This window comes from Mastigoproctus giganteus, chromosome 9 (genome assembly GCF_048544385.1).
Source record: "Mastigoproctus giganteus isolate SK-2022 chromosome 9, ASM4854438v1, whole genome shotgun sequence".
NCBI lineage: Eukaryota > Metazoa > Arthropoda > Arachnida > Uropygi > Thelyphonidae > Mastigoproctus > Mastigoproctus giganteus.
This window is the reverse complement of record NC_143583.1, coordinates 117690187-117713043: the sequence shown is the minus strand read 5'-3', so window position 1 is coordinate 117713043 and position 22857 is coordinate 117690187. Positions and strand designations below refer to the sequence as shown.

Here is a 22857-nt window from a genome sequence, read left to right as displayed (position 1 = left end):
ACCTCGTGCACGAGTGCTCCCTCTACAATGACCTCCGTTGCCAGCTTATCACAAAGTTGACTTGTATACAAAAGGCAAAGAAAACCACCTACTGGATACTAAGGGAAAGTATCAAGCTCTCACCAACTACGCACAGCAGCTTTTCTTGAGGAGAAGACAAATCGAACCAACATAACCCTCTACTAAATGAACCCAAGAACCTTGATGGTACTGGAACAAGGCAGCAAAACTTGACCAGCATTACCATCATTGGTGTGAATTACCATACATTCTCCAAAGATGTCACCCACCAAAGATAACTACCAAGTGAAGAACCTTTGAATAGAGACAACCAACAAATTAAGACAATCTAAGAAAGACAAAACGTTTGTATACTACTACTGCTAACTTGACTCTTGTGGATGTGACCAATAAGACAATCTCCTAGATGAAGGCTGACGCCACCGGTGTGCCACTAGATGTCAACTGCTTTTCTTGGCCAACTGGCATTCTGAACTGGGTACCCTAACTCGGTTCACTTTAAACCCCCTCCCCTGGTAGGGGATGGGTTTGTCTCCTCTCCCTCCCACCTCCTTTTTCTTCTGGTGGTGGGGTCCCAACTGACCTTTCTGGGGTTGCCTTCCCTCTCATCCCCATATTTCTATCTGTCCCCCCCCCTTCTTCAGTCTTTATCCCACTCTAACTGAACATGTTTTTTTTTTTTTTTTAAGCCCTTGCCACTGAAATCTTAGGAAATTAGGTGGTAGTGCCTGGCAGAGTACTTACTTCTAATGTGATCCCTCTATGCCTGACCTGCCTCCTCGGAGCTAAGTGTGGGCAACGGGGGGTCCCACTAGGGGCCCAACAGCTAAAAGGTCAGAGGAACAACGCATGACACTACACAACATGAACATGTACCTTGCACTTTTTAAAATCTCTGGCCTTCAGTGTTGTTTCACAGAGTACACAAAACAGAGATGGGGAAACCCCTGGGGGCCATTAGACAACAAACACTTTACCTCCCGCAAAACAGGATAATAATGAGTGTGCGTACCCTTCCAATGCCGTATTTATAAAAATGGCTGATACAATACCTTGCAATTACTGTCTGATGCAATAGAAGCGTTATCTGACACCTTTGCTTTGCAACAAAATGACCATGATCAAACAATATTTATACATTTCACTATAAATGTTAATTTTTTTTTGAGGTGATGCAATTTTTTTGTCCGTCACTGTAGATCCAATCTACAGTGACGGATGAGGAAATTACTGACTGTTGTGCCTCCTAGCTTCAGAAAAAAAAGAGCAGCATATTTGCTTGCTCTGGCAGTCTCCCACTTCTGTTATCAGCCACCACAAAGTGACCGGGAAAATGACTCTGAGGGGAAATCACCTACAACAAAACCCTCAATACCATTGTCACCAATGGTTGCCACCACTATCACCAACTAAATTCCTGGCCCTCCAATCTAACAGCATTTCTGATGTCACAATATAAATTTGGATGACCATAGAAAGAATCCTCTTGATCTCCACATCCAAAATAATCAATGCCAGGCTGGAAGCACAAACTACAAAACAAAAAAAACAAATGCCACAGCACTCTTGCTCCTGTGCTCAGAAGTGTATTGCTAAAAAATAATAGTACTGGAACGCTCGTTCTCCAGAAGACTATATGATAATGCCACATCGACTGTACAGAACTGAATCAGACTTCAGACTCACGGTTCATAGAACCAGTTCTAGCATACAGCTCATGGTGAATCAAAATGCAGCATTTGCACGCATTAATCTAATTTGTTGGATCTCTTTATCTAACACACTGTACTTTAGTAAGAAACATTCAAGTTTCATTGCAAAATTTATATTTTTGTTTTTAAATAAATTTTTAAAGATTACTATTTATATTTTTAGTAGCAATGGATAAAACAGATATTTCTCCCTCCCCTTAGAGCATCAGCAGTTCCAGCAACTTCCCAAAACAAAGTTACCTTCAAAAACTTTGGGCCTTTAAACCAGCAGATGCCTCACCTGAAACCACTAGTGAGGCTATCAAAGAAACCATGACAAAACACATTCAAGTAAATATGAAAAACATTAGGGTCAACTTCATACAAAAAACCAGAAACATTGGAATAAATCATGGAAACCCCCAAAGCAGATGACCAAGCACTCCAAAATTCTGCTGTTCAAATCTTGGCCAATGAATGGAAACTCTAAAAGTCAAAAGTACATCGATTATTATCCTTAATGTGCCAAAAGACTAACTCATTGATGGAGTCCATGAGTGTAATCTCAGCAAAACTCTCCTGGAATGGAACCCTAGGATTTACACCTGAACATTCAACACCTATTATTTCAAATAACGTGAACTGAATTGAACTCTTCCCACCTGTCTGGAAAATCATCTCAACCCAAGCCAGGCTTTACATTGGTTAGACTTCACAGACTCGGGGAACATTTTCCTATTCTAAAATGTTTCTACTGCCTTAACTTTGGGCATAACAATCCAAAAATGCTCCAAAACCATGTCCACTTGTGGCTAGTGCTGGGCAAGACCATTCCTTTAATGAATGCCAGAAGGCAGAACCCAGTCTGGATAACTGCAAGGCCAAGATAGAACATGCCCATTCCATCCACAACATAAATTGCCCAATATACTAGAAAGAAAAGTGATTCATCAACAACAAACTGATCATGGCAGCACACACTATCATAACAAAGACATCAAGTTTATTCCATCTACATCCAAATGGCAGCCTGTGTCCACATCATCACCAAGCTCGCATCTATCTTTTGTCAATCTAACGCATAATGACTGCAATGCAACACAACGTCTATAACTGAAACTTTATTAAAATATTATCAGATCAAATTTTGTAAAAATATAAGATAAAAATACATACAAATAAAAAACACTGACTGTATAATTAAAAGTGATAAAATGCCAGATAAAAATAAAATAAAATGTGTAATTACACTATATGGAATTGAAAGTGATAAAAACAACTGTAGCTTTCAGAGGCAACTGCATCCTTTATCAACAGCAAGACTTAACTCACAGTACATCCTTAAATAACAGCAGGAGCACAGCTTGCAGCAAGTGTTATCATAGAAGCATGGGCATTATCCTCCACGTGCACAGAAACGGTTAGGGAGGATGCCAGGTGGAAGCATCCCGTCCAAGAATTACTGTTTTTTCAAAGAGATGAATATGGACTCCCATCTCTATTAATGGTATTGTTCTGCAGAACAAATTGGCAAGCGCTCAAGCCATTTGCGGATCCAATATCTGTGCGATCAAGTATGATGGCACTGCCTGGAGAAATTTGGTAGTTCTCCCAAAAATATTCAGACAGCAGCTTTTCCATAGTCTGCAGTCTTTATTGTATGTGTGCTCCCCCATACGATATTTGAACCTGCATTTTGTCTTATCAACATAGCACTCCCACAGTCTGAGCATTTGATTTCATATGACCCCACTTGTACCCTCAATAGGTATAGGATCTTTCACCTTTGCTCTGGCAATCTTTGCTCTGGCAGTTGCACACCGCATATCTGACAGGTATGTGATATTCAGATCTGCTGTTAAGCTAGGATAATAGGGAATGTATGTGATGGCAATGGGGGAGAATGCCCTTCTTCGTCCATGTTCCACTTCCTGAATGTTTATTCCTAATTTTTGGAGATCTCTTCCCCTTCTATCCTCAGGACTTTAGGGACTTTTTGGATAGGACTAGTGGGACTCAGCCCTATCCAGAAAGTCCCTAATAATACTGTTCTTATGATTGTTGGTGTGTGTGTGTGCTATATATTATAATGCATATATTGTCCCAGGCACAGGTTTTCTATATACTCTTGTTTTTCCTCTCTAGGGCCATCTCTATAAACCAACACATCAAGGAAAGGAAGGATAGTCTATTTACACCTCCAAGGTAAACATAATAAAAGGGGAGAAGCCATTAAGAAAGCTGAGAACTCTCTTCCCCTCTGTACAAGAGCGAACATATCATCAACATATCGTTTCCATGCATGCATGGGGGGGGAGCCGAAGCAGACCCAGCAAAAATCCTAGACTCCAGCTCCTCCATGGTGAAGTTTGCCACAACAGCACTAATTGGAGAGCCATAGCTGTGCCATAAACCTGCTTATAGTTTTGAAATAACATAGTACTGGAAAGACAGTTCTACACTGCTACAAATATCTTCTATGTTCAAGGAAGTCCTATCCCTTAAGGTGTCATCCCTCTCTGCCATGCATAAGCATTTCACACCATGCTCAATGAGGATGCATGTAAATACACATCAAATGACACCATAGCCTCACCTTCTTCGATTATCTGAGCATGTATAAATTGCACAAAGTCTCTACTGTCTTGATGGTAAAGTCAGAATGTCCTATAATAGGAAATATCTGTTTAGCTAAAAAATCTAGATAGTGCATGTGTAAGGCTGCCTACAAATGATGGCCTAAGTGGAATCCCCGCCTTTGAATTTTTGGTACGCTATAAAACCTAGGCAACAAACATCCCTTGGCATGAAGCATCCAATAGGTGTCCTTGGAGATCTTGGCATTCAACCAACCATGCAGGATTTTGTTAACCTGTCGTTCCAATCCTACCAAGGGATTCCCCCCTATGGGACACCCTATAAGTTGTCCTATCGTTTGACAGTTCCAAGGCTTTGTTATGGTAATCTACTTTAAGGATCACAGCTGACCTCCCTTTGTCTGTGGAAGGACAGCTGTGATCCTTAACACTAACAATAACAGTAAAACAACAATACTGTCATCCTGTCTTAACTCCCTGAGAGCCTTCCCCTGGATAGTGGTGAGATTAGGAGCTGCACAAACATGGCTCAAAATCATCGAAGTTTTAGTGCAAATTTCATTAGCTATAGCAGCCGGTAACTTGCTCACCACTCTTTCAACACCCATAGCTATTTCTGCTATTGGAAGGTTTTGAGCAACCAATGCAAACCTTACACCTAAATTTAATACATCCTCTTGTTCTTTAGTTAACCGTTTATTGCTCAGATGGCATATGAAATTGCAATCAGAATTCTTGTTTCTAATATTATTCTAATCATAAATTCTAATTGAGGAAGAATTCTGATCAACTGCAAGATAGATGCGGAAGTTGCTCTTCGGCCAGAGGGTAGCTGTTTGTTGGAATAAATTTCCATCTGGTATTGTAGAAGTGGGTAATTTGAATAAATTCAAGAACTAGACAAAATATTAGAGGGGATGGACAGTTGATATAGGAAGTGTTTTTTTTTGGTTAATGTAGAAGCTTACTTTCATGCATCTTTCGCCACTACTAATTCTTCAGGCTTTAAGCCATCATGAGAATAAACAAAAATTTAATTTTTTTTATTTGTGTATGTAAAAGCTCTTCTCATTCAGAAATGAAATATTTTTCAAGTTCAGCTGGCACAGAAATCCAGAACCTTTCCACAAAGTGAGATATACTGGTAGTCCAAGGTATTATAGTGATGTTATATATGATTTTAGCCTAAATACATAGAATAATGTTAACCTACATCAAGTACCTTTATAAATAAAGTTTGCATTGCTGACATACCCAACTTTTTTAACAAGAATAAATCAGACATGTTATTTCTTGTACCATATGGTAATAATGTCATTTGCAGCTATCGTGAAAAAAATATCTATAGATCACTAATGTGTAATGATTTTGGAAACAACTGTGTTGCATTTCAAGGGTACAAATTAAGCCACCTGATGTTAAAATTCTCTGAATTATTATTGAAGAAGTGAATCAACCATTTTATTATTAATTTTTCTCCAAAGTCATTTGCAGAAAGCTGAATGTGAAATGAAATGAAACCAGATGCATATGACAAAATAGCATTAACAAACCCATTATGGATTGCTCAAAGGCCCCAAGACAGTTTAAGAAACTATCATCTTTGTAAACTGAGATACTTATTTTGTGCTGCCAATATTATTTCTGACAGTTTTTTCTGAGGAGCAAGACTAGATAACTTACTGCCCCAGCACATTTCAAACTGAGAATTTTCAAGCTGTGTACTGCACTGAATAGGATGGAAAATATGAGCAAGTCCAGGATCAGATGCACGGAAAATAGACAGGCTGCTATGCACTACTTTTGTAAAAAGGTCCACATCTTCTTTACCCCAACCTTGGATGCTTACATCTAATCCACCTACTGCTTCCAGATCAGCACGATACAAGCTTACAATTCCATATCCAAACTGTCGCCAGTAACCCTTTTCTTCATTTATTGTCATATTTGAAGTTAGATCTCTCAAAACAAAAGAAGGGTCATATGTACTAAATACAATGGGAAAATATATCTGACTTCCCTTAACTGTATTCCTCCGTATTCTATCTAATACTGAGTGATCAAATACTATATCCACATCAATAAAAAGTAGCAGAGAATCTAATGAATATAACTTGGATCCAATTTCTAAGGCAAGAGCTCGAGAAAAAGTTCCACTAGCTTCAACCAATTTAAGATCATAGGAGGGATAAATGTTTCTGAGATTTTCAAACATAATTTTTATCTCTGTTGAGCTATAGCCTTCCAAATCACCACTGAAGAGAACTACTGCCAGGCTCACTACTTCTTCATTTTGTAAACATATTTCTTCAAAATTATTTAAAAATCGCTTGAATATTTCAACTCTACCAGACAATGGAAGTATAAAATTTATCCTCTGAGAAGAAATATTATTTGAAATCATATATGATTTATTATAAACTTCTCTAATTTCTGGCTTGGAAAACATCTGCTGGAGATAAGCATGTCGTCTAACTGGGATTGTCATTTTTTTGCCTCTGTATTTTTTGTAGGTAAGCAACATGTCCAAAATATAATCGACACCAAACAACGGATTAACCTGTATATACCCATAGAGAATATCCTTGAAGTCAATAATACGGCCCCTTTGTTTTGAATATTTATTTATCATTTCCATTACTTCCATGACAACATCATTGATGGCAATTTGCTGGAATGATTCAATATGATGCTTTGGATTTAAAGAATTTTTTGAGTACATACTCTTACCAAAGAAGTCCCAAACAAGAACTTCTTCACTATTCTCTGGAAAGTATCGATTCAGTTTGGGCTTTATGCCTAATAAGGATATGTTAAATTCAACATCACTTTTATCAATAACATTCTCTTGCAAAAGAGAAGCCATTTCTGATATATCTCTATACAAAAGAAGGGCAGTGTATCTAAGGTCTTGAAGTTGAAGACTTTGAAAATAATTATGCAAATTATACATATAGGATGAATGTTTAATTGGATGAAGCGTAATAGCACGATGAACTTCTTTTATTTTCAAACGACCAGTAAAAATTCCTTCTCCAGTGAAACTATGATAGAAGATACTCTGCATCTATAAAAAATAAAAGAAATAAATACAAATCTCAATTAACATTACATTTAAACTTAAAACTTTAACTTTAAACAATGTAAATATTATTTGACTAAACATTCAATAATTATGTAAATTAATACTCCTATATACAATATGAGAACTTCAAATTCTGAAATGCATATGAACTGAAGAAATGTAGTACTAGAATAGTGTGTCTATGGACTTTAGACAATACAGTTGTTGTTGTTGTTATTTGGTTTTTAGGAGTATTAGCAACTAAGGCCATATTGCTCCGGGGATATGCGGTGGGCAATCCCTCACCTTTCTGCATCCTCCGTATTTGGTGGTCACGGGCTTGAACCCCGGTCTAATCAAGAAGTGTGTGCTACGCACTGCTGCCCTGCCCACCTGGTTAGACAATACAGTTGAATTTCATTAATACAAAGTTCAAGGGACCTGTTTTTTGCTAGATCTTAGCCACTGTTTTTGTAGATCTTAGCCACTGTTTTCGTAGATCTTTGGCTGCTGTCACCACCACTGCTAGATTAATGGTAAGAATAAACTGTATGAGTGAAGCTGGAGAGCGTAAAATTAGCTATAGTGAAATTTTGGGTTCTTTATCAGAAAAACTTTTGAGCCTAAAGGCAAGTAAGGCTCCTTGAGTTGATGGCATATATCCTGTAATTTTGAGGAAGGTGGCGCAAGAGTTCACTGAACCATTAAGATTAATTATGAGGGTATCTCACCAAACTCAGGGGAGATTCTCTTGGATTGGAAAGTGTTGATGTATTGCCAATACACAAAGGCAGTTCTAAGAGTAAAGTAGGTAACTACTGTCAATTTAACTTCAGCAATAATCAAAATTGTGGGATAATGATCAAGAATGCAATACAGGATCATTTATATAGTAACAGAATTCTGAAAGAAAAGCAGCATAGTTTTGAAAAGGGAAAATCATGTTTAACTAACCTGGTTAGTTACTTTGATAGCGTCACTCATAAGCTGTACTAAATAATTTTGACATGGTTTACTTGGATTTCAGCAAAGCATTGACTCAATTCCACATGAGAGGTTACCATATAAACTGGAACACGTTGGAATCACATGGAAAAATCCTTAGATGGATTGCAGGATAGCCACAGGGCAGGAGGTAGAGGGTTGTGATTAATGATTTTTCTTCAGAATGGGCTAACATAAGAAGTGGAGCCCTCCCCTCCAAGGATTAGTACTGGGACCACAGTTTTTTAGATTTTCTTAAATGACATCAATGAAGGTATTGAGATCATGATGTTAAAATTTGCAGATAATGTCAATATCAGTAGAGTTGTTAATGATCGCTGCCAAGCAGAATTTCTTCAGGATGACTTTAGATTGACTTCAGAAATGGTCAGAAAAGTGATATCTATGCTTTAATGCAGCAAAATGCAAGGTCCTATGTTTGGGGAACGAAGAACCTCAAAATAACTTAAACACTTGGTAACGTTGAGCAAATGAATATAAAACACCATTATGCCTGGCATTTGTGGATTATGAAAAGGCATTTGACTCCATACAGCATAAGGCAATGTTTGGGGCACTGGAAAGACAAGGCATAGATACTCCATATATTATGATTTTGAAGAAAATATATGAGAGTGCTACATCCTTTATTAGACTAGACAAAGACAGTAGGAAATTTAAAATCGAGAAAGGAGTTCGACAAGGAGACACAATATCTCCGAAGCTGTTTACTGCTGCCCTTGAGGAAGCTTTCAGAAGATTAGACTGGTCGCAGAAAGGAGTCAATGTGAACGGAGAGTACCTAAACCATTTACGATTTGCAGATGACATTGTGGTCATAAGCCACGATCCCAAAGAATTAGAGGAAAATCTTAATCAGTTATGCACAGTTAGTAAGGATTTTGGACTAAAGATGAATATGGCTAAAACAAAAGTAATGATGAACAGGTATGCCACGGAAAGGGAAATAATGATTGAAGGAGCAGTAATTGAAAAGGTGGAGTCATATACTTATCTGGGACAAGTTATTAGCTGTAATAATGATAAATGGCTGGAAGTCAAGAGAAGAATAAATTTTGGATGGATAGCATTCAGGAAATATAGTCACATACTGAAGAGCAATATTCCAGTTTGTCTGAAACGTAAAATAATGAATCAATGTATACTCCCCACCATGACTTATGGAAGTGAAACTTGGGCACTCACCAAAAGAATGGAAGAGAAGCTAAGAACTACACAGCGAAGAATGGAACGAATTATATTGGGAATCAGACTGTTAGATAAGAAGAGAAACACATGGATTAGGCAGCAAACTCAAGTAAAGGACATTCTTATCAAAACTAAAGAACTAAAATGGTCTTGGGCAGGACACATAGCTAGAAGACATGATGACAGATGGACTAAGAAAATAACAGAATGGTACCCAAGAGGAGCTAGAAGAAAACCTGGAAGACAAAGACGGAGATGGATAGATGAAATTCATGAGTTTTTGAGTAGTAAATGGATGGCCAGTGCTCAAAACAGAAGGAACTGGAAAGTTGCTGGAGAGGCCTTCATCCTGCAGTGGATTGAAAATGGCTGATGATGATGATGATGATGATGATGAACGTTGAACTAAAGACAACAGATGTAGAAAGGGATTTGGGAGCTACAACTTGGTTGGACATGGAGTTCAGGCAAGGAAGGCCCATAGTGTCCTACAGACTAGAGTATAGGAAGTTTACTTTCAGCTGGCAATTACTGGAACGTTACCTTTGTGGGTGGTTGAGGCTAATAGCTTAGGTCAGCTGGATAGAAATCTACTTGTATGAGGGGAGAGACATGTAGATATGTATAGATATCTTATGTAGGGCATCTTCAGAACACTAGTTCAACTCCACCTTGGTACACTGTGATGTGTGTGTGTGTGTGTACTGTTACGTTTGTGCAGTGTATGTGTGAATGTGTGTTGTTGCATTATTTGGCTGCTTCTGGCTACTTTGCCACCAAGAAGACTATCACCTGGAAAGTCTGCCCAGTGTCCGTCTACACCAAGCAGAGATGGGCCACAACTAAATGCGAATCGTTGTGGATCCCAAATATTCTATACTGAATGCTGAAAGTGACTTTGGGATAATTCAAAAAAATAACAAAATTAATTAATTAATTTAAAATAGTAATAAAACAATTTAAAAAATCAAAAAAATCCTGTGTCCATTGGTGGAGGACAAGACCAGTGAATATCCGCTATCTCGTATTAGGGAATCCAAACCCATGCAGAATTTCAAAAAAATATATAATAATAATAATAAATAAATAAAAAATAAAAAGGCCAGCAAAAAGAAAAAGAAAGTCAAATTGGTAGTGATTTTATTTTATTTTTTTGTTGGCTGTCTCCAGACACTGTAATTTGCAAAACTTAAGCCTTTCTTCATAAGAGCACCCCTTTGTTCCATTCACTAATCCTGTTGCCTTTCTCTGTTCCAGCAGCTCTACATCCTTCTTGAAATTAGGCCTCCAGACCTGTATACAGTACTCTAGGTGTGGCCTGACAATTGCCTTATACAAGGGAATAATCACCTCCTTATCCCTGCTAGAAAAATTCCTATATATCATTGACAATACACCATGAGCTACTCTTGCAGCCCGTCTGCACTGCTCAGAGAACTTCATATCTGCCTGCACAACCACCCCCAGGTCCCTTTCATTCTCTACCACTGTCAGTGTAGTATCACAGAGTTGATACGTTGCTCTGGAGTTGCTGTTTCCCATATGTAGTACTTTACATTTGTCAATATTAAACTTCAATTGCCACCTCTCAGCTCATCTGCTCAACCTTTCCAGATCCTGTTGCAGCAGCAGAGTGTCAGTAGTGTCCTTGACAACCCTGCCAACCTTTGTATTGTCTGCAAACTTGGACATTAAGCTTGATATACCATCATCAATATCATTTATAAATACAGAAAACAATAATGGACCCAACACTGAACCCTGAGGGACTCCACTGATAACATTAGTCCACGATGAGCAGTGTCCATTGATTACCACTCTCTGTCTTCTCCCCCTCAACCACCCCTTTATCCATAGCAGAAATTTGCCTCCAATGCCACACTGCTCCAATTTGTGCAGCAGTCTTCCATGTGCAACAGTATCAAAAGCCTTTCTAAGATCCAAGTATATAATATCAAAGTTATTCCCTGCATCCAGTTCTTTTGTGACTGCATCATAGTATCCAATCAAATTGGACCATGCTGTGTTCGAGCTATAACTGAAGTCTTATCTAGATGATCCTGCAGTGCTTCTTTAACCAGTGCCTCCATTAATTTTTCTGGAACAGAAGTTAAACTCACAGGTCTATAATTACTTGTGCCGGCCTTTTATCCTGCTTTGTGAATTGGGATCATATTTGCACATCTCCAGTCTATGGGTACCTCCCCTGAGTCCAAGGAAGCTCTCATAATTATGGCTAAGGGTTTGCCTACTTCCTTTGCTGCCTCCTTTAATATAACTGGATAGATCCTATCCACCCCAGGTGCCTTTCTTGTGTTTATCTTCAACAATTTCTCCTCCACTTTACTCTCAGTTATTACAAGATTCTCTAGCTTACTGCCAGAGTTGAATACACCTCTGGCATTCCCCTCGCTGAATAACTCCTCATGTGTGAATGTCGATGCAAAATATTCATTTAGTTTGTTAGCTACCTGAGCAGGATCATCAACAGTTGACCCATCGACATCAAGTGGACCAATCTGATTCATCCCCTTCCTTCTAGAGTTTACATAAGTAAAGAACTCTTTGCTGTTTTTCTTTGCATCCCTTGCCAAAGATTTCTCTTAATCTGCCTTCGCCTGCCTAACCTCCTTTGTAACTTGGTTACAGATCAACTTGTATCTATCATAGGCTTCTGTGTCACGTGTTAATTTGTATGTATCTCATGCATTTTTCTTCTCTGCCATATGTCTCATTAGTTCATCTGACATCCATTTAGACCTGAACCTTGAACAACATTTCTTAGTTGTCATGTAAAGCCTAGTAGCTTCCAAGATAAGTTCTTTGAATGCTTCCCATTTTGAATTTGCTGTTGGTAACATCATCAGTTGGTCCCACTGTATAGAATTTAAATACTGTCTCAGTCCATCGTAGTCGCCTTTACGAAAGCAATAAATTATAAACAATTATTATCATAAATTTGTTTATTATCATAAACAAATATGTGAATAAATCATAAACAATTATTTTTTATATTAGTATCGAAAAACCAGTATTTTTGTATCATACTGGGATTTGAATACCAGAAAAAAAAATGACCAAGATCCTGGAATCTCGGTATTGTAAGCCCTGGTGTCTTGTAATCAGTTGACAGTGAGTAGATTTCTTTCCAAACTCAAGAATACTGCTTCTGCTGATAGGAAAAAAAGGAATAGGACGCAAAAAAGTCTCTACGCCAAAACAGGACCATGTTTTGAAGCACTTATGCCTTAAAAACCATAAAGCTACTTCGTTATCCTAGGTGATGACTGCTCTCTGGTGGCTGGGTGTCCTGTATATAACATAAACTCACACTTACACATACCTAACACTTTTTTTTTTCTTCGTTTCCAGGATTGTTTAAGTATAATAAAGTCAGAGATATTAAGTGGATTTGGACAAATGTCTAGGAGCCACCAAAGACTATAATAATAAAATAATAAATTGTAATCAGTCAACAATGAGTAGATTTCTTTCCATACTCCACAATACTGGTTCTGCTGATGTGAAAAAAGGAACCGGATGCAAACGAGTCTCTACACTAAAACAGGACCGTGTTTTGAAGCACTTATGCCTTAAAAACCATAAAGCTTCTTTGTCTGGTAGCAGTTATCCTAGGTGATGACTGCTCTCTGGTGGCTGGGTGTTCTGTATATAACATAAACTCACATTTACACATTACACAAACCTAACACTTTTTTTTGTCTTCTTTTCCAGGATTGTTTAAGTATAATAAAGTCAGAGATATTAAGTGGATTTGGACAAATGTCTAGGGGCCACCAAAGACTAAAATAATAAATTGTAATCAGTCGACAATGAATAGAATTCTTTCCATACTCCACAATACTGCTCTGCTGATAAGAAAAAAAGGAACTGGATGCAAACGAGTCTCTACGCCAAAACAGGACCGCACTTTGAAGCACTTATGCCTTAAAAACCGTAAAGCTTCTTCTTCTGAGCTGAACACAGAATGGGAAGAACACACAGGAGTGGTAGCAAGTGCAGTAACAGTCAGAAGATGCCTCTTCAAAAATGGACTTGTAGCCCATCGTCCTAAGAAGAAGCCCCTCCTCACACAAAAAATGAAAAAGGCCCAATTAATTTGGTGTAAGGAGCATGTCAAATGGACCCCCGAGCAGTGGAAGTCAGTTATTTTCTCGGAATTCAACCTGCATGGCTCTGATGGGAGACAAACGATTCGCTGTAGACTTGGTGAAGAATACCATCCAGACTGTATGGTGTCTACAGTGAAATTGCCTACCAGCCAAATGATATCGGGGTGCATTTCTTATTGCGGAGTAGGTCACCTGCAGTTTATAAAAGGTTCCATAAATGCTAATGGATACCTGGCTATATTGGAAGGCAAATTGCTACCAACCATTAGGGACCATTTCAATCTGCCAAGTAACTGGATCTTTCAGGACGACTCTGCTCCTTGTCATCGGGCGAAAAGTGTAAGTAGGCACTTCTGTAGTTACTTTAGCTTCATTTCTGCATTAGAGGTTTGACAGTAATGTGTTTACATTTGTTACAAGTGAAAAAATGGTTGGAAGAACCAGTCCACTACAACTGTTAGCTGGCCAGGAAACAGCCCAGTTGGACCTGAATCCTATAGAGAACTTTTGGCATCGTGTGGAATCTACAGTTGCCAGAAAGAAACCAAAGGACCCAGATTGATCTTGTTAATGCCTCGACTGTGTGCTGCTGTCATCAGGGCCAGAGGCGGGTCAACTAAATATTATTTGCACCTGGTGAACTTTTCATTTTGTTTTCCATTTAAAATGATAAAGTGAAGCAAATTGAGGGCTTATGATAACATTTCAGCCATAATTGTCGTGTTTACCAAAACTGTTGTATAAAGGTTGCAAATGCTCATTTTGGATTATTTTGTGAGCACCTGTCAAATAGTACTTAGCTTTGCCTTAACTATTTAATAAACATCTTTTGTTTATATTTCTATTTGTGATGCTAGTCATTAATGAAACATTCCATCACAAAAAAGGGTTAGAAATGTGAAATTCTTAGGTGATGCACTTTCTTTGAACACCAGCGTATGTGTATCATATGTCAATCAATCACTCAACACTATGATGTCATCGTCAGTTGTGTTCACGCACCAATCAGTACATTTTCTGTCATGCCTACGTGTCAATCAATATATCATTCTTAACTTCTACTGCCACTACCAATAACACATACAGTCTATTTACAATGAGTGCAGGGAGAAACTGCGGTAGTGGCAAACCAGTTTGTCTGGTAAGTTTCTTGTAGTTTGCTGTGGTTCTCGTACTGGCTTTTTTTTACCTTTGCTGAAAAGGCTTTCAAGAATTTCTAAAGCCTCTGGCAGAATCTGAATCCCAACTTCTTCAAATGAGCAATAAATACTAAATCTATTGTACCTGAATCAGTAACATATAGTGCATGTGCTGCAGGGTGAAGAAGGTGTATGCGGAAAGTGAATTTGTATATTTTTCACTGAATGAAGAACAAGCAAAATACATAAATCATTTAAAGCAATTTACTTTTCTTCAGCTTTTCTATAAAAAAACATTTTTTAACTGGCATGTTTAAAATTGATGATGCAATTGAATTTCACTAGGAAAGTGCTGAAATGATTAAATGTGATTTTTAAAATAACTTAATATTACTGAAGTCATAATAAACCATATAAAAAACTGTCTGAAGCAATTGTTAAGTGGCATATGAAGGGTCCCAAAACACTTGTAAAAACTGGCACAAGAGAGGAAAAACATTGATTCCTGCATTATATTTAGAAACCATTTAAATAGTCTCATTTTACATTTAAATAGTCTCAGAGCCTTGGGTAGGGCACAATTTTGTGGCCCTATCTGGAATTATTTTAATTTTAGGATTTATCCTATAGTAGGTGAACATGACACACTAACCCTTGATTTTGCGCGATACTCGGAATTGCACAATTTCGGTTTTGCACAGTCGAAAAAATGCTACAAATTTGCATTTTACATGGTATGATTTCAGTTTAACACTGTTTAAGAATAACAAAAAAAAATGTGTGTTGTATTAAAAAGCTATGCAGGTGCCCTATACCTATTGATAGCACACAGCTATTGAGTATGTCACGCCAGTTGTTATTTGACTTACGGTACACTGAGGTATCAGTCTGCTAGACTGCGTGCAATATTTAGATGTAATAATTAAGCTGTAAATTAATATTGTATTCTATACAATGTGGATTTAAATGATCTATTATTATAAGCATATAACTGGTCCATTATCCACTGGCTAATGTAAGTACTACTGTATTAATTAACGTAATTGTTTAAAGAAGAAATTGTTTGAAAATAATATAGGCAGACAATTGTTCAAACATTGCTATATATATTTTACTGTATCTTTAATTATAAATTGTTTAAATAATAGTATTTGTTTTGTTTTATAGCACATTTTGTATGTTACCCCTTCTTGTTAATAATACTGTAATGATATTTTTGACTTAAATAAGTACAATGTCATACAATATACAGTACGTACATTACAAACGTTTAAAGCAAGTTTGGCAGCATGGCACAGAACATGTTTCTTGTTTTGTCTCCAGGCTTAACTCATTGTTGATCACTTGGCTTTTTGACTCATAACTAAGCAGTTGTATTAATAAAGTGTTGTGTAAAATTAATGTTATACAAATTAATACACATAGGTATGTACATTAGGTATGTCTAGAAATTAGAGTTTTGTGATTACGCTGCCATGTATTACAACACACACATTGTCTGGTTGGTGAATAAAATCTTGAAGATATCCTCTATCACTTGGAAGTAGTTTCCGGTTGGTATCATTTGCCCTATTAACACAAACATTTTAGTTTTGTAAAGGAAGTTTGTGGACACCCTGCATAATAAACATATGTTAAGTATTTTTTTATTACACATTTCTGCAAAATTTGTTTTTTTTTCTAATCTTAACAAATACATTTTAATAATCAAGACACTTAAAATTCAGTTAGAAAAATAAGGAGGAACATGTGCATTGTATTTCAATATAACTAAATAATAAGATAAAGAGAGGTTGGAATAGTTTATAAATCACATGTTAGCATATTTTAACATTCTTAACCAACACATGTTGGAGGACAGCATTTTCTAATGTGATGCACATATATCGGATTAGTGTTGATCCTGTTATTTGTCATGACCCCACCGCCCACCAGAAACACATTCAAAACAAAAGTATAATGTTGAATTACTGTATAATTCACATAACAATGAAGCTGTAAGCAAAGTTCATTTTTTAATATATGTTATGCTTCTTACCTCATAAGACCAAGTACAAGGAATGCCAACAAATCTACGAACACATCGTCCAACTTCAACATCTTCATGAGTTGAATAAAGATTCTTAAGACAGTATCGTATGTGTGGAACAAGCAAACGCAGAGTATCTCTACTCATAATCATTCCTGGTCCACCCATACAAAAATTTTCATTTGGTTCTAAACTCAACTGTCCAAATTCTTCTTTATTTCCCATTCCTGCTTGGCCAATAAACTGTGGTTTACTGCTATTTACAGATCGAAGAAAGCGCTCCAGTTTATCCGTGCGTACATATACATCGTCATCTGCACGCATGAACCATTCATACTTATCCAAAAAATTATCGTGAATATATTTTAACATAAGAAACGATTTCTTTTGTGGAGGGTAAGTATCAACAACTCCTGGGAGGGGAATTAATGGAATATTTGCATCTGTTCTAGAAGAAGAACTTGAAAAAAACATTATATTTCCAGGGACAGTCTGACCCCAAGTGTTGTGAATAGCTATGGCTCTAGAGTTCAGATATTTTTGTGCTGTCATGACACCAATAAATATCAATGCCTGTTTTCCATCTTGTAACAATCTAGCACCAAAGGAACTTGATGTCTCAGTTTTGTTGTCTCTTTCGAAAGGTAGCTCATTACTGATCTGTTTATCTTCAGCATGGAAAGGACATCTTTGATAATGATGTATTGTAAATGAACGCAACTGAGAGGCAAATAAAAATCCAAAAATCAGTCCAAGAACTAAACTTAAATGGGTATGTTTCTTACGAGTTCGTGAATTACACCACACCAATTCTGCCATCTTTGAATCATCTGTCAATACGAATATTTCTCATAATTTACTTTTCCACTTGGGGCAGAAAAAGTCAACAGTCAGCAAATAGTTTCCCTGGAGGGAGGGAGAGAGAGAAAAAAATTAAATATATATATAAAGAAAATATAAAATGCAGTAAGAAAACTAATAATGTATAAAAAGTTGTTAAATTAGCTAATATGAAAGTTAATACTCCATTTTCTGTACTATAAGAGATGCACATAGGTTTAAAAAAGGCAAATTTTGGAAAAAATACATTTTATTCTATAACAAGTAAATTTGTTCTGCACTGACCGTTTTTTTAATAAGAATTATATATTATAATTCTTATTTAAAAAAATGTCAGTGCAGAGCAAATTTACTTGTAAAATACTAAAAACTTGCTACTGTCATCCTCATCATTACTGATCTGAAACTCATTTTATTCAAACAATGTGCCATCTTCAATGCCATCAAGGGCATTGAAGATGGCACATTTTTTCAATCATTGTTTCACACAATGATTGGCACACAAAAACTTTCAGTTTCTAAAAGTAGATGTTTCTATTGTTCACTTTGCTTTGGAATAAATGACAAGATCTAGTGATACATCCATAAGACCTCACTTGGACATTCTACACAACAGCAGTATAGTCTGGGCTATAAAAAAAAAAAAAAAAAAAAAAAAAAAAATCACTGTATGAAACCTGGTATACCTTCAGACACAAGATGCACAGAAATTTTTTAGGCAATAATTTCAAAGAAGAAAAGGTGCATCTTATAGTTTATTAAATACAGTACATTACTAATAAAAGCTCTAATTCAGCAAGTGCTGTCTGTATTCTACAAAACTCATCTCTTAACCATTTTGTTCAATGTGAAAACATACCAATTAGGCAACGTACACAGTGTTACATTTCACATGCATTTGATTTATTTAACTAATTAATGGTCCTTGAGTTTTGTCAAAGACAGTCACTCAGGTATAACAAATTAGAGTTTGCTTCCAGGAATCTAAAATGCTGATGGAACTGATATTCAGGTGAAACTTGTAAGTCAAGTTGACCAAATTTTGGTGAAGTCCAGTCATTCTGCAACAATCAAATCCTCTGCTTACACCTTCAAGGTAGCGAGCAGGACAGTGACCCTTCAGTTCGGAAAACTGCAGCATCAGGAGACTAGGCACCTGCAAAGTGATCTGATTGAGGTGTTTAAGGCTCTGAAAAGATTGAGTAAGCTCAATGCTGATGCATTCTTCCTCTTGCTCAGACTACACACGAGGAGGAATAAATACAAATCGAGGAAGGATGGTTGCAAAATAGATGTGCAGAGGTTTGCCTTCACCCAGCGGGTGGTTGACTGTTGGAACAAACTTCCCTCTGTTGTTGTGAATGTAGGCAGTTTGAATAAATTCAAGAACTAGACAATTAATTGGAGGGAATGAAGAGGTGATGTGGGAGGGCTTTTATTTTTATTTGTTTTGGCTGATGCTATATAAGCTTGCTTTCTTGCATAATTTGCCACTAGAACTAATAATAACACCAATAAAACCACTCTGCATGGTTTTTGATGTTTGTAAACTAATACTGTAGATGTTTCGAAATCAGCTTTTTAAGCTGATTTCAGAAATGTTATTCATTTTTTTTTCTTTCGTGTACCTTTTTTCACAAATCACTTAAGTTTTGATATCATGAGTTGTATTATTGAATGTATTAAGTTAGGAGTAAATGCAGGGAATTTGTAAACTAAATCTTCACATGTTGGCAACACTGCCTTCAGTCATTTGTTTCTTTATCTTGAGAGCTCCATGCAGCAGTGTTTATCAGTGTGAGCTCAGTTTATTTATGAAGTTATCATGTCAAATCTGTGCTGAAAAGTGAGTAAAAGGTCTTAATGCAAATGTTTGAACAATGTGAATTTATTTTGAACTGAAACTCTGTGACCAAGATAAACAATGAGCTCCACAAAGTTTGGCAAAACTTAGTTGAAGAATTGAGATTGAGGAAAAATGATAAAAAAGGTTATGCTATTTGCAATTCCTGTGTTTTGGCAGGAGCCTACAAACCATTGTGATGACCGTTACTTTTGCTTAGTTAATGTAGAGGAATACAATGCAGACAGTAAGAGGCTCAAAGTGAAGCTTCTGAAGGTGAAACTGAGGTCTGCATGCCTGGTGACATTAGTCCAGCCCTCAACTGTTTATACAGCATGAACTCAATGATCTAGTAAGAGATTTAAATTTACTCAAGGAATCTGCAGAACTCATTGGTTCCAAATTTAAGTTAAAAAAAAAACTTCTAGCACATGGGACATTTTTCTAATGGTACACACATGGAGAAGAGAACTAGTCCCCTACTTTTCTGAAGACAATTCTACGATTTTTTGCAGTAATATAAATTACTTAATGAACTATTTTGAAATTAGTTACAATCCTGCACAGTGAAGACTTTTTAATGACTCATCAAAGAATACCCTTTTGACTCCTCTTTGATGTTCAAGGTTTAGGCCTCAACGGATGTCAGATGAACTAACAAGACTCTTGGCAGAGAAGAAAAATGCATGGGATGCATATAAATTATCAGGCGACGCAGAAGCATAGGGTAGACATAAGCTAGTACATAATCAAGTCACAGAGGAGGTTAGGCAAGCGAAGCCAGCTTATAAGAAATCTTTGGCAAAGGATGCAAAGAAAAACAGTAAAGACTTTTTACTTATGTAAATTCTAAAAGGAAGTGGATGAATCAGATTGGTCCATTCGATATTGATGGTTCAACATGAACTGAATGAGTATTTTGCATCTACATTCACACATGAGAAATTCTTTACGAAAGGGGATGCCAGAAGTTTATCAAACTCTAACAGGGAGCTAAATGATTTTGCAATAACTGAGAGCAAAGTGGAAGAGAAATTGAAGTTAAACATAAGGCACCTGGGGTGGATGAGATCTATCCAGTTATATTAAGGGAGGCAGCAAAGGAAGTAAGCAAACCCTTAGCCATAATTATGAGAGCATCCTTGGATTTGGGGGAGGTGTGCAATTGTATCCCCAATTCACAAAAGGGGATCAAAGGTTGGTCACAAGCAGTAGCGGATCCAAGAAAAAATGACAGGAGGGGCATCATTTTGTGCCTTGTTTGTGCACAAAATTGTGCCTTGTAGCTAAAGAATTTTTTTTTTTTGTAGCTAAAGGGAATTTAAATGATTGGTGTATATTCTCCAAAAAAAGATGGGGGGGGGGCAGGAGACCCTACCCTGGATCTTCCTATGGTCATGAGTAATTATAGAACTGTTAGTTTAACTTCTGCTCCAGGGAAAATAATGAAATCACTAGTTAAAGAAGCAATGCAGGATCATCTAAACAAGACTGCATTTTATTGTTCAGGCACAGTATGGGCTTGTTAACTGGAAGTCTTGTCTGACCAATTTGATTGGTTACTATAATATGATCACAATGGAACTGGATGCAAAATATAATTCTGATATATACTCAGTGCCGTATCTAGGTACAGACAGACTGGGCAGGTGCCCGGAGCTAGAATTCTAATGATATTTTGATTTTTTTAAATATAAAAAATGGTTGTTTCTTAATATAATACTTTAATTATAGAAAAAAAAATCAATATTGGCTTATTTATATTACATTAAATTTATTTATTTATTTTATAATCGGATATTAAAAGAAATTAATTTTTGCCTATTTTTATTATTTAAACCTAGTTTTAATGCAACAAAAACCCACAACAATGCAGATTCACATTTAAAATTGTTCGCTTTGCTCTGAATGTGATATCATATCGCCTTGAATGAGAAGGAAGATACATGTGCAATAATGCAGTATGTTACAAGTTGCAACTTGTACTAGAGCACAGTACTGTGCTCTGGTACAAGATCCCCAGTTTCCAATAAGAATATGGAATCATCATGATGTCGATCTTGAATGGTTGCGTAAAACTACAATTGCTGTGAGAGATTTCACAATGCACTAATTCCCTATTCCACTGCAGTCATCCCAGCGTGTGGATTTTGTTTGATGGACTGAACAGGGACCTGGCTTGCCACAGATTGACGCTGGCTAATGCACAGGCAGGTTGTCTAGAGATAAAAAAGAGAAGATATGATGCACTGCATAACTTGGTTGCCACTTTTGTGCAGAAATATGAGCAGGTAGAAGACAAACTGAAATACTTGCAGAGATTGGCTAACTTACAGTAATGAAAATTCTATTCAAATCCTTGACAAATAAATAAATCACTGAAATATGTCTGAATTAGTTGTTTGTTGATAAAAAACCAAAAACTGTTGACTGTTCACTTTGTAAGACAGAGAAAAAATAATTTACTTTTTATAAGTAAAATAAAAGGCTTTAGTTGCAATAAAACCAGAGCATTTTATTTCCTGTAATTTCCCTTACAAACATTTACATCCAAATATTCTACTTTATATTAATATCAAAAGTTATATTAAAATACATTGTATAGAAGTAGAAATAAAATATATAAATTCAATCTTTCGTTGCATTTTGAAATATGAAATAATTTGCTTTTTGTAAACTAAAAATAATGTGAGCATTTTTCTATGTGAGAAATTTTCCGTGTGAGCATTTATGATGGTGGGGTTTTTTCTGTGCGGAATTTTTGTGTGGGCTTTTTTGTCAGAGAACCATGTAAATCAATATTGAGATTAGGATTAGTACACTTTATAACATTTTATGGTTTGTGTGCTTTCTCTCACACATTTACGCACTCAGTCATTCACCTGGCTTTCATTTCATTTATTCAACTTTCTTTCTGTACTGCACCCTCTGGGCACCACAACTTACTATTATTCTCCAGTTGAGGTGCAGGCTCAGCTAGAACTTTTTGCAGAGTGGGGGAGAATGCAGTGGGTATGTTTGTGTTGTTAGTATTAATTTTATGTTAATATTAATTTTTTGTTCATATATATAAATTTATATATAAACTAATGCAAGTTATTAAGTTTGTATTCATTTGGCCAATTACATTTACCATAGCACTCAATTATAGCCAATTATATTCACTCCTTCACTCATTCCCAATTTACTTGGGGCCGATTTATTTAGGTCCTCCGGGAACCTAAATAACTGCATCAGTAGCTATCTTTCAGATAGGAACGTGGTCAAGACCCCCCCCCCTCTACAGTCATGTTTCAAGATATATATA

The 22857-nt window shown here is 36.6% G+C and overlaps 1 protein-coding gene across 2 annotated transcripts in view; it reads right to left on the bottom strand.

Annotated features, from left to right (window-relative positions):
• Nucleotides 1-5840: 5840 nt before the first annotated feature.
• The window catches only part of Chsy (Chondroitin sulfate synthase), a 29615-nt gene continuing 12598 nt past the window's right edge, over nucleotides 5841-22857 (bottom strand). For both annotated transcript variants that reach the window (XM_090382121.1, XM_090382122.1), the window contains exons 2-3: nucleotides 16877-17773; nucleotides 5841-7376 (exon numbers count right to left, since the gene is read on the bottom strand). In XM_090382121.1, coding sequence (XP_090238247.1) covers nucleotides 5907-7376; nucleotides 16877-17686 — 2280 coding nt within the window. In that variant the 5' untranslated portion in view covers nucleotides 17687-17773 and the 3' untranslated portion in view covers nucleotides 5841-5906. The remainder of the gene's footprint in view (nucleotides 7377-16876; nucleotides 17774-22857) is intronic.